Source organism: Thunnus maccoyii, chromosome 2 (genome assembly GCF_910596095.1).
Source record: "Thunnus maccoyii chromosome 2, fThuMac1.1, whole genome shotgun sequence".
Lineage (NCBI taxonomy): Eukaryota > Metazoa > Chordata > Actinopteri > Scombriformes > Scombridae > Thunnus > Thunnus maccoyii.
In genome coordinates this window covers 5,268,849-5,281,856 of record NC_056534.1, presented here as the reverse complement: position 1 = coordinate 5,281,856, position 13,008 = coordinate 5,268,849, and the positions used below count along the sequence as shown (strand labels likewise).

The 13,008-nt window shown below is 38.8% G+C and overlaps 1 protein-coding gene across 1 annotated transcript in view; it reads right to left on the bottom strand.

Moving 5' to 3' along the window:
* LOC121912802 (slit homolog 1 protein-like) overlaps nucleotides 1-11,487 on the bottom strand; it is a 68,922-nt gene extending 57,435 nt beyond the window's left edge. The window contains exons 1-3 of the mRNA XM_042435246.1: nucleotides 11,422-11,487; nucleotides 9,384-9,455; nucleotides 9,177-9,248 (exon numbers count right to left, since the gene is read on the bottom strand). Of these exons, the coding sequence (XP_042291180.1) occupies nucleotides 9,177-9,248; nucleotides 9,384-9,448 (137 nt within the window). The 5' untranslated portion in view covers nucleotides 9,449-9,455; nucleotides 11,422-11,487. The remainder of the gene's footprint in view (nucleotides 1-9,176; nucleotides 9,249-9,383; nucleotides 9,456-11,421) is intronic.
* Between the last annotated feature and the right edge of the window lie 1,521 nt (nucleotides 11,488-13,008).

Below are 13,008 nucleotides of genomic sequence, written 5' to 3'. Positions count from 1 at the left end.
ACATTGTTTATACTGCATTTGAATATTGTCCACTGTACAGCTGGGAAACTAAATATCAAACAGCTTTTTTAATTTTCATTTTAATGCGGTCATAGAACGCCCACATGAATGTGTGATTGGATTATTGCATTTTCATTTATTTACTCTAATAACACATGTGGGACATTATAATGCTATTGTGAAATTACATTTTCAAGTTTGCATTATCATTTTAATATTGTCCCCTACAGGCTTCCATGCTTCTTACTCACCCACAACTTTCTATTCTTCCTGATGTATTTCCCCTTTCTCTCTGACAATCATCATCAGTCTACGCTCCATCCTACTTCCCCTCTACTAATACCTCCTTCCCGTGTCTCACACTTCCATCCTTCATTTCTCTCCCCTCCCTCCCTCCCTCTATCCATCCATACATCCACAGGGGAGCAGAGCATTTAATTGAAACACCCCAAAGGCAGATGAGTGAAAAGTGATGGAGGAAGGAAAAAAAAACAAGGAGGAAGAGAAAGAAGAGGATGAGTAGGAGGGGAAGAGGGACAAAAATACCCAAAAGGAGGAGAGAGAGAGAGACAATGCAAATGAATCAGAGGAAACAGAAATGTGAGAGCTGAAGGCGATTGTCTGTTTTCTCCCACTGATATTTGCACAAGTGTCCGTCTCAGATTAGTGACTGGCTGTTTGAACAGTGGTGCGTGTTTCTCCCCATCATGCTTTTTTTTTTTTAATTCTCTCAGTGTGTCGGCTTTACTTTGGATAGATATTACAGAAGAAAGAGAAGTCAGTGTTTCCCCACACACACATATATAAACACACACACACACACACCCTGGTCTGAAGAATAACAGCTGAGCAGGTTTTTATAAAGGGAGTGATGGTGTCTCTCCTCACCACAGATCCTACCATCCAGCGTGAGGCTGTTACCGCACACAGCAGGGAGCGTCCCACAGTCCCAGCTTTAAGAAAACTCAAATTCTTGGGAAAATCCAGCTCCCATGTCTGCTGCGATGACGGATTTGAGCCCTATATATATAGTGTAAATACAGAAATGCATGCATGTGCAAATGGACTGAACACACACACACAGGCGTATCTGCTGTTGGAAGGACGCTTTTCATCCAAATGCCTTGTAGGAGAGTTTTTTGTTTGTTTAGTTTTAGCATGAGCAGCACTATAAGGAATAAAGTGAAGTCATAACACCAGGCCACCCCGGTAGTTTAGGGGATTGAGGCTCCAATCATAAAACACAACACCTCAGGTTTGTAAAATTAGTAACAAATAGTCTATGAATCAATTAAACAGAAAAATCGGCAGCTATTTTGATAATGAAATAATAATTTTTGTCCATTTTTTAACCAAAAAGAGCAAATATTTGGTAGTTTCAGCTTCTCAAATGTGATGATTTGAGGCTTTTCTGTTTCATACATGATAGTAAATGGAATATGTTTGGGTTTTGAACTGGTGAGCAGACAAAACAAGACATTTGAAGACGTCACCATGAGCTCTACAAAATAAAAGTATAATGGCCGATTTTCACTATTTTCTGACATTTTTTTTAGACATGACAAATAATCGAGAAAATACTCTGCAAATTAATTGAATATGTGAATAATTGTTAGTTGCAGCCCTATTCCCAATTTCAAAATTACAAATTACAAATTACAAAGTTACATCTAATGCACTACAATGTGTAATAAATGCGATAAACATGTAATTAATGCAGAATGTAATGTTATTTTTCACTTGTATGAGAAAGATTTTAAAGGTATTTCTTTATTGAGAGGTTAAATTGATTTATTTCAACACTGCAATCTGTGGTGGCAACTTTTTCTACAGTAATCTCATTTAAATACATAAGTTGCCACCTGTGCTTCAGAATATTTCTTATAATTACAAATTTAATTCATGATTAGTGTTTGTCAGTTATAGCCAGAGGGTGCACACAAACACAGAACACACTGTAAAGATCCAATTATCTCACCAACACTGAGACAGCAACACTAAAAAACAATGAAAAACTGTATGAATGCAAAGTGACAAAAACACAAAATTAATTTATGCATGTGGAGACACATTTTCTTTCATAAGACAGACATAATATATTAATTATGTCACCCGATCACACACAAACACACAGTATTGCTGTACAAATGCAAATCTGTGTAATTAAGCTACGTGTGTGAATGCAAGCACACAGACCCACATATACACAAAAAGAGACAATTATACTGTACAAATGCAAATACAAGCGATTATCACACACACTCACACACACTCACACACACATTTTTCCAGCGTGCTCCTCCTCTATCTCAGTAAATTAGTCGGGTAAACAGCGAGGTCACACTCCGGTTAGCCTCTAAACTGCCGCAGCACGGCATCTGCCATCTCCGCCTGCGTTAGCTTCACACCGTTAATTAGCTGCACTCAGACGCCAATCAACTGCACTAATGAGGACAGCTCTGCCTTTCTGCCTAATGAGAGAAACACTCTGAGTGTCTTAGGGGAAAGTTAACTGCAAGGACACACACATAAAATCACACACTTTTACTTCCTGGTATATTTTTATTTTAAGCACACTTTGAATCTTTTTTTCCTTCTATTTAATAAACTGATCTTACTTTACTGTGATTAATCAACATTTGTCCACACTCTTCTTTCACTTTCACTTAATATTTTAGCCAGTATTATGATTGTTGGTTTGCTATGATTGATTTTTTCATGGCAATCATTAAAACATCCTGTTGTCATTCTCTCTTTGCTTTCCCTCTGCTTCCCTCATCACGCACATGCACCTAGTCATATTTTTGCCAAAACATAATTTGCAACCTTTGCTGTTTATATTTGTATTTTATGAAAATGTTTTTCACTTTGACCCAATCAAAACAGCCAACCATCCAAGCTGAAAAGAGAACGCTGTGTATTTAGCCATATTTAGGCAAAAAAACCCAAAAACTGAATATTTAGAACATACTGAGCACGTTGGATGGACCACAGATGTGTGGAATTTGCTGCAGAAGTGGTTTGAGAAGTTTCTATAAACATCTTGATATTTTTTTTTTCCAACACAAAAATAAGTCAGCACCAGTATCCATTATAACCGGCACTAATTCAACCGACCGCGGCTGCTGTTCTTTCTGAAGGCAGAAACATTTTACTTCTTTCAGGCCTTCTGATGGTGATTTTCTGATACTCAAAAGAAGGTTAAAACAGAAGAAAAACCTCAGACTGTATAAAAAGATGCAGCAGGTGGTTACTGACTTTAACAACCTGTACATTTCAACCATTTAAAGGTCCCCGGTGCAGTTTTCTTGTAAAAAAAAATGTTTCTGTTAAATATTTCTCACCAAAATGTACACGTGAAGCTTAAGAAATGTGTAGGGCTGCAACTAACGATGATTAAAAATTAAAAAAATGTCAGATAAATAGAGCGAAATGTCTGTTATACTTCCATGGTGACATCTTCAAATGTCTTGTTTTGTCTGATCAACAATCCAGTGTTTATTTGATGTTTTTTCTTTGATTACTTGGCATAGACAGGAAGTAGCACTAGTCTGCCATGTTGTTTGTCTGATGCAGTAAATCCCATAAATCCACAGTCAATTGCACACCTGCTGGAGCTTTGTATTGACTGGCTAATCACACAGGTCACCTCCAGGTCAAGGTGAATGTGCGTGCGTGTGTGTGAGAGCCATCCAACTACACTCCCATAATTCTTGGGATCCCTTGGGCTAAAGGGAGTTTCTGGGATGGGGCACCCTGGTACTTGAACACACACACACATACACATTCAGAAGGCCTCTGGGTATCATCAAAACACACAAAGGACTGTTACTGGGTGTGGAGCGAAGCCTTCATGCAACCACACAGAGCCAACAAAAGACCGGAGAGAGAAATTAGTGTTCAAAAACAAGCGAAAGAAAATGAGAAAGCAGCAAGAAATACAAATATGATGAGTGAAGAGGAAGTATACTGGAGAAAGATGAGCTGATAGAAAGATTGGGGAGAAAGCTGTGACAGAAAACAACAGCAGGAAGCTTCCTAACATTGACCAGGTGTTGATATGACAACCTGCAACAACAGTGAGAAGCTGAGTGATGAGATTTAACGTGGTGTTACGTAGCGAACTGCAAATCATTTTGTGAAATCCACACATTAATATCTATCTGGTACTACCTCAAAAGTCTTCAAAGATGTTTTAATATGATGCCCGACTGTGCTGTAACTTCATGTCGTGTCTGTTTACATCAATGCGGAATACGAACACTTCTTGATTAGGGAGAAAAACTGTATCGTAGCAGTAAAACAGGCTCCTATGAAGCGATAAAGTGATCTGGGTAATGAAAGTGTTGAGTGTTCTGGTTAAGAGTCAATCTGTTTTAATCAGATGTGTTGCCAACTGGTTCAGAGCACAAACAGGTAACAGATGTAAAAGCTCCTACTGAGCTATAAATACACTGGAGTAGAGTATAAAGTGGTTTTCTGGACTCGAGTCGGTTTGGGTCGCATTTCCTCAATGGTCTGTTCATGATTGGATGCGGTTGCTACTGGTTCACTAGGATTAAGGTCTGTTTATCTGTGCACGTGTGTGCCTGAGAGTTTTACTGTTGTTTTTTTTTTTTAAAGGTGCAGTATGTAGAATTTAGTGGCATCTAGTGGAACGGACTTGGCAAAAATGGGATATAATATTCATAAGTATGTTTTAATGGGTGTATAATCACCTGAAAATAAGAATTGTTGTGTTTTCATTAGTTTAGAATGAGTCCTTTATATCTACAGACGGAGCAGGTCCTCTTCCACCATGTTTCTACAGTAGCTCGGAAGGGACAAACCAAACTTGTTTTTCGCAAGTTTCATGGCCACCGTAGGTTCTCCTACACGCTTGGAGGGGAGGAGTATTAATTTAGATGCCACTAAATCTTGCACACTGCTCCTTTAAATGGGGGTTCAAGTCTGAACACAACAAAATTTTAATTTATGGTTTTTCCTCATCTCAGAACATTCAAATCAATGGTTTTCAGTCAGCGAAAATAATGTGACAAGAATACAGTACGTTCTGTTGGCTGACTATAAAGAAGCTGATTGAAGAATTAAAGCTTATTGTAGTGCTTATTTTTCACACTAGACATGAAAATCAGATAAGTGACCACACACAGGTGTATTGATGGACAAATACGTTCTACTACTTGAGATTGAAATTTATGAGCAATTCATGAGCTTATTTTAGATTTTGATAAATGAAGAATTCAACTGTGAGGATCAAAATTGAATGAACACTACATCGGTTTTATCTTTTTGTTAACTACTTTGAACGACTCAATCAACATCAATCTGCTAAATCAGCAGCTTTCTATCTTTTTCACTTCCTCTTATATGATGCAATTCCTTTCTGTGCTCACAGGAGGATCTTAGTTTAGCCCCTTAGTTATGCTGCTGTAGGCCTAGACCGCCGGAGAACTTCCCATGATCCGCTGAGCTCCTCTCTCCTCTTCTTTCTCTCCATCTGTACGCATTCATGTCCCGTTAATGCACATTACTAACTCACCATCTTCTCTCTCCCATAGTTTTGTGCTTTGTGGTCTTTCTTCTCCTGTTGCTTTCTGCAGGTATTTCTGTCTCCGGCGCTGCAGAATCTGAATCTGTGATTACAAGCCACCCACTGCCCCCGTGATCTGCTCAACACCCACTACCGCAATTATTATTACTATTATTACAACTATACATCTCTGTATGGAACTTACATTGCTATGCTCTCTCTCTCTCTCTCTATCTACCCAACCGGCTGAGGCAGATGGCCGCCCACCTAGAGCCTGGTTCTGCTCAAGGTTTCTTCCTCTTAAAAGGGAGTTTTTCCTTGCCGCTGTCACCAAGTGCTTGGGGAATGTTGAGTCTCTGTAAATAATACTGTAAAGATTACTGTCTAGACCTGCTCTATATGAAAAGTGCACTGAGATAATTTGGCTCTATGTAAATAAAACTGACTTGACTACTGTAAACTTGAGCCGAGAACAGCGTCTCCTCGCAGAAGGAAACACATTTAGATGTGTGAGGATATAAAATTTGGTTGAAAGTCAATTTAAGCTGATTGGTTCTTTGGCAATATTAAAGAAGAACAAAGGAGAGAATTATGTGGAGTACGTATTGTAGAAGAAGAATGAGTGAATGGAAAGAAAAACACAAAGAGAAAGCAACAAACACTGACTGTGTTTTGTGTGTGTGTGTGTGTGTGTGTGTGTGTGTGTGCATGAAGAGAGAAATATTATAACAGCAAGGAAGTGTTTGTGTGTGTGTGTGTGCGAGCGTATTTCCGCGGGACATCAGGCTTTATTGAGTCCATCAACACAGCAGGAGGAAAAGAAATCACTCCTGCTGGAGGAAGTGCTAATGGCTCTCTGCACTGTGAGTGTGTCACTATGTGTGTGTGTGTGTGTGTGTGTGTGTGTGTGTGTGTGTGTGTGTGTGTGCTGATTGATCGAACATGCCAAGTCCATCTCGGTATTCCCCGATGGCAGCCAGAGTGTGAAATTGCCAAAAAGACAAACAGCAAATAATCAGGACAGACACACATGTCCACAAACGGACCAACACACACACACATTTTCTTTCACCATCGCTCTAAATTTCTCTTTATCTTTCTCTCTCTCTCTCACACACACACACACGTCCACCTGTTCATCTCTACCTTCCCATGTGTAATTAGTTGTATTTTTCATGGCTGTTATTCACTTTACTCCCCCTCCGACTGCGCTCAGAGGAAAAGTAAGTCTTTGTATCTGCACATTTTCTGTGTCAACCCTTAAGTCCGTCACACTCTGTCTCGCACACAAACTTTCACACTGGTATAAAAGCATATCACTGTCATAAAGGGATCAATCAGGGAGAAAAGTTCATTAAAAATCTCTGTTGTGTTTGCTTTTTCATTCCCTCTCTCTCTTTCTTTCTCCCCAGCAGTGTTTGTGTGTGTGTTTCCAGGCGTCTCCAGGCAGTAGCAGATACTCTCTCCATCCTAAACTACAAAAACACATTATAACAAAGACTTCAGAGCAGTGTGTGTGTGTGTGCGCACGTTTTTGTTACCTCACCGGGACCTTTTCCAGTATAAACACCGACCTTGTCTGGACCAGTAGCCCTCATCGGGACAAAAGCCCGGTCCTAATGAGCCAAAAACGTAATTTCTGGGGTCCTGGTTAAGGTTAGGGTTAAGAATGAATTGGTTATGGGGTTTGGGTTAGACTGTCCACAATGAATGCAAGTCAATGCAAGGTCCTAAAAAGGATAGCTGCGCAAACTCGTGTGTGTGTGCGTGTGTGTGTGTGACACATTTAGCCACATAGTAACCAACTGCGTCCAAGCTTTTGGTTATTAAACAAGAAAAAAAGGTCTTTGTGTGTGTGTGTGTGCGTGTGTGTGTCTGTGTTCAGTTGTCAAATGAAAGCTCGACTGTGCCTATTGCTCCTGTGGGACAATGTTAGTGATTTGTGGTGCTTCTGCTGTCCAAAGGGAGACCATTTGCAGTGTTTTCTGGGGAAGAAAAATGGGGCAATTTTTGATCAGGAGAAAACAGTGAGTGCACAGCCTGCAGCAATAGAAAATAACTCTACTACTCTACTTTATACAGTTTGATATTTTAAATGAAATGGATGTCTCTTAGCTGATAATATTAGCTGATAATGACAGGGTATGCAGAGTTACTGCAAAAAAAGCACATTGTTCCTGATGTTGTTTTTTTAAGTAAAACTGAAAGCTTTTTAAGCTTTCAGTTTTACTTAAAAAAACAACATCAGGAGCAGGAAAGTGTAAGGAGACAGACATCCTTTTTTGGAGTAACTTTATTTTTATATCGATGGCCGAAGAGCAAAACCTTCTATCTGAAAAATGCACTTTTGTTACAGAATGCTATTTGTTAAGGATACCCAATACATAACACACTGTTTTTGGACTATATTACTATATTATGTGGTATTGTTTACGGTATCTTTGTATGGTTATTTGTATGGTTTGTATGGTTACACTACACTGTTACTTTTATTCTCTTGTTTTATCTGTCTTATTCCCTTTTTAGATTCTTTTTATTTCCAAATTTAACACTTTTTAATTAGGGTTAGGGTTAGTTAGTTTTTATATGTCTTTTTACTTGTGTTGCTTTTATATTCTATTTTAATGCCTTTTATGTTCTATGTAAAGAACTTTGAATTGCCTTGTTGTTGAAATGTGCTATACAAATAAACTTGCCTTGCCTTATTACTATTTTACAATTAGTATTGTTAACACATAATATAGTAATATAGTCCAAAAACACAGTGTATTATATATTGGGTATCCTTAACAAATAGCATTCTGCAAGGAAACAAGTTTTTTTTTTTTTAGTTTTCTCAAAAAAGTGCATTTTTCAGATAGGAGGTTTTGCACTTTGGCCATCAAAAATCAAGGGATCTCCTGGAGTTTGTAGGGTGTAGGATACAGTCATGTGGTTTCAGAGTGCAATTTGGATTGACAGAAGTTGAAAATAAGTCTTTTGTTGGATTTAGTTTACAGGATAAATGGTAAGATGCATCACAGAGGCAGAACAATCATAGTTCAGGTTTGGAGTATAATATGTAAAACCTAAATCCTGTACTTTAAACTTAAGACTGCTGTTCACACAGAAAAGGCAAAAAAAACAACAGATGAAAGCCAAATTCGGTTGAAACGTGAAGGAGTAATACTGTACGAGCTGTAAACTCCAGGTGAACTTCAGCTAAGCTGTGGCACTGAAATATGGATAAATTGGATTATAACATACATAATACTGTCTCCATTGTGACACACTGCACTATTTTTCCCTTTTCTATCCATTTTTTAATAATTAATTATCCTTATTTGAATCCTAAAAAAACAAGCACAATTGCAGTTATTCAGATAGTATCAAACTTAATCAGAAGGAAAATGATTTTATGTCCCAGTTGTCAAGAGCAACTGGCCCAGAATGTGACAATCTTAGTCCAGTTTGATTGGTCACGATGTCCAGGTACAGCCATAATCAGTCCAACAAGCATATGTGTCCGCCCCTTAAAGTGTAATGTTGGATGTAGGACAGAGGGGAGTAGGGTAAGGACTGTAGGGTTCAGATGTCAGATATAGGAGAAAGGATGTAGGGTATGGAAATGAAAGTATGCAGAGGTTTTTGGAGATGTACTCACAGTCGAGACAGAGCTTCGTTCTTCTGAAACAGTAGTTCTGAAAGTTGGCTGAGACGGTTCTTGTTGAGGCGACTGGACACACACAAAAAAAAACATGCAGGATTAAAACACTTGCAGTGTAAAAAATACTGGAAATGTCACCTTCATTCTACATGTATAAATACAGTGTACATGTACTGTGTGTATGTGTGAGTCGTGTGCTCTCACAGTCTCTCCAGCTCCTTCAGCTCATCAAAAGCTCCCCTCTCAACGTTACTGATCTGGTTCTCCATCAGATGACTGCAACACACAGTGATTAATAGACATTAAAGGACCAGTTCACAATTTTTCAGTCTGTCTTAAAACAACAATCAGGAGCCCAGATGAACATTGCTATAATGATTCCTCCTGTTCATACTGACCGTTAGAAGATCCCTTCATAATGCACTTACAATGGAAGTGATGGGGGACAAAATCCACAGTCCTCCTTCTGTGCAAAAGTATTTAAAAGTTTATCTGAAGTTAATATGAAGCTTCAGTTGCCCAAATGAGTCAAATCAAGTAGATATCTTTCAACATTACAGTCTTTTTAGTGCCAAAGTTCCTCTTTTTGTTACTATACTTCCACCGCAGCTCAACAAGGAAACACAAAGGGAGTTTGATGCTAAAATTTGACTGTAAATGTGTCAGATATCCACTTGATATGACTAACTCAGACTGCTGAAGCCTCATAGAAGCTTCACATCAACTTTTAAATGACTGTGTGGACACACTGTGGATTTTGGCCTCCATCACTTCCATTGAAAGCACATTTGAAGGATCTTTTAATATCCAGTATGAACAGCAGGAATGATTACAGCGAGGAAAACCTCTTTCACTGTTCACATGGACACTTGACTTTTGTTTTAAGACACACTTGAAAAATTGTGATCCTCTCCTTTAAACATGAATAACATTAAAATGTTTCACTGTAAATTCAAACACTTGTTTGTATCGCTGTGTAAATGGAAAAAGCAATTAGTCCAACAGATCAGATACACAGCTGCATGTTTCATAATGTAATTATTAGCAGTAAAAAGCTGCTGTTGTCACCACAAAATGACAGCGGAAAGCTTTATTTTGCTGAGATATATATATTTTTTATAATCTCAGACATGAACATGTTTCAAGCACATACTGTTTATACTTACAACAATATTTCAGCAACAAACATTAATGCATCAAGTAAATTAAACTAATTATAGCAAGTGGGTGACATCAGTTTACCATTTGGTACAGCTAATAACACAAAACACAACCGAGAGCACTTAAAGTAATCTATTTAATTAATTTCTTAATTTGTGGAGACATAATCAGAGAATCATATGAATTATGACTCTCTGGACACATTATAATTAAAACGAGGGTCTGAACAAACCAAAGCAAAAGACAAAATGTTGTATCTTTCACAGTCTAATAAATCAAACTGAAGACACAAAGACTTGGCACACTTTCTTCCTCCATTAACTGCTGCCGTGATCTGTATATTTGATAAATACACTCCAGACTTTGTAAAACGACCGGGGTAACACTCAATCCCCTCCTGACAGCGACGAGCCCCAGGCTCCCAGCGGGCTGCTAATCTGTTCTGAGCAGGCCTCCAGAGATGTCATTAGTTCCTGGCATGTAATCCGTTTAACACCTCATGTCCATCACTGACACTCAGCACAGATGCAATCCTCGGGTTAACACAGGAAACCACCGTTGGTCCGGCCTCTCCCAGAGGGCACCGTGTTTCCAGGTCGAAAGGTCACGTTTAACCCCCCCCCCACTCCCCCTCTCTCTGTTGTATATGTGACTGACACTGACACCGAACAAGCACCTCTGGTTGGCTCATGTGTCGGTGCTGAGCTCAAGCATCATTCTGTGCCCTCTGGCTTTCAATGGCACCACAGCTATGATTCCCACATTCCTACCAGAGTTAAAGCTACCAAAGACATGTGGGAAAGAATTTCTGCTAATAAATACAATCTGCAGCCTCGTAAACAGAGCCTGACAGCATTGAGAGAAGGTTAGGGTTGAGTATTTTCTAGAAATATTTCTGTATTTAGTTTGTATTAAAAAACAAACAAAATAATGTAATGGTTGGAAAAGTAAAACATGATGCACTCAGTTGAAGTTGTTCTGAATAACAAGCTAAGAAGTAAAGCTGGACGGATCACTCAGTGGTAAACATATACATGAACATTTATATGATTGTAAGAGTAAATATTATTAAGTGACTCACAGGACTCGGAGGTGTTTGAGACCAGAGAAGTCTGATTTGGTGATGACTGTCAAGTTATTCCCGTTCAGATCGCTGTAAAAAACAAGAATGACAACAGCAGGTCAGAGAACAGGAAGTACACCGTGGACAGAAGTCAATACCAGAACATGCAAATAATCTGAGCACATCTCAGATGCACAAAATAACATGGAACAGAGAGATGTTAACACTGATATGTACTGTATGCATATCAAAACACAGTCTGGGGTTGCTCACATAGGTGATATAGAAAGATTCACATGTATAAACTGTACATAAATGTTTTTATGTCAGTACAAAAATGTTGATTTAACCCATAAGAACCAGGACGCATTTCTCCTTAAAGGAAAATTATGGGGAATATAAAACAGACCAAATGGACCATATCATAAAAATACTTCCCCAACTTGTTTTATATCGATTTGTTCAAGAAATGTGGTCAGAACAGGTGAAATGTAATACAGGACGTCTTATTAAAGCATCAGAATTGTTAAATGGGTTGAAACCTACCTTTAGTGACAAAAAACAAGCTTTTTTAAAATTAGCTAGTTCTGTCACATTTGCTGACATTTTGGAAGTGATGTCATGGGTACACAGATTCACACATTGTCACATGACTGCACCAGGATGTTCAGTAGATGTCACTTAGGGACTTCATGAGTTAAAATCAAGGATAAAAGTTGTATAAGGAATTTTCCAGAACATTGAAAGGGTTGGTGGGTTCTTATGGGTTAAGAAGAGAAGATATTATATGGGAACCTCGAATCATCTGCGCTAAATTTTGTGCCAATCCATGAAGTTGATGTTGGGATTTTTCACAAGATAAGTGAAAAATTGGCCCGCTGGGGGCACTGGAGGAAAAGTCACAGGATAACCAAAGTTATAATGATTCATCCTCTGGGGAACATGAAGGTCTGCACAAAATTTCATGGGAATCCATCTGATAGTTGCTGAGATATTTCAGTCTGGACCAAAGTGGTGAACCTCTGCCATCCCTCGCGTCATGCTTTTATTATTGCTACAATAAAAGTTAAATCTTTAATTTCTATCGGTTAACACAGTGAAAACATCTCTGTACTGTCCAACACATGTTTCTGTTCTTTGAAGTTATTTTCACTCACGGTGAAGAAAGTCTTTTCAGCGGGAGTTCACTTTGAGGACAAGCCGAAGCTGTTTTTACTATAAATCAGCTAACGTCAGCTCAAAGCTGCAAGAAAATAAAGGAAACTTTCTGCCAGACGTTAGTTCAGACGTACAGTATGACATTCCTTCCGAAATGAAACAGCTACTGTTTGACAAGAGTGTCATGTTCCTCCTCGACTCACACTGACATGCTCTCCGCTCATTTTCCACTCAACTGCTGCGCGCGTTCAAGTCACTCAAGTTTTTAGAGAAGAGTTTCCAGCTATTTTATATACACGCTGTAGGTAAAACTGTTGCCAGTGTGTGTGTGTTATGTGATATTATACTCAGGCAGGCACTCTTTTCAACTCAGTCACAGAGGCTGCTCCTAGAGGGAGGGGTTTAACCTATGACCTCATTGTCTAGTTTGACTGACAGCAGCGAAGA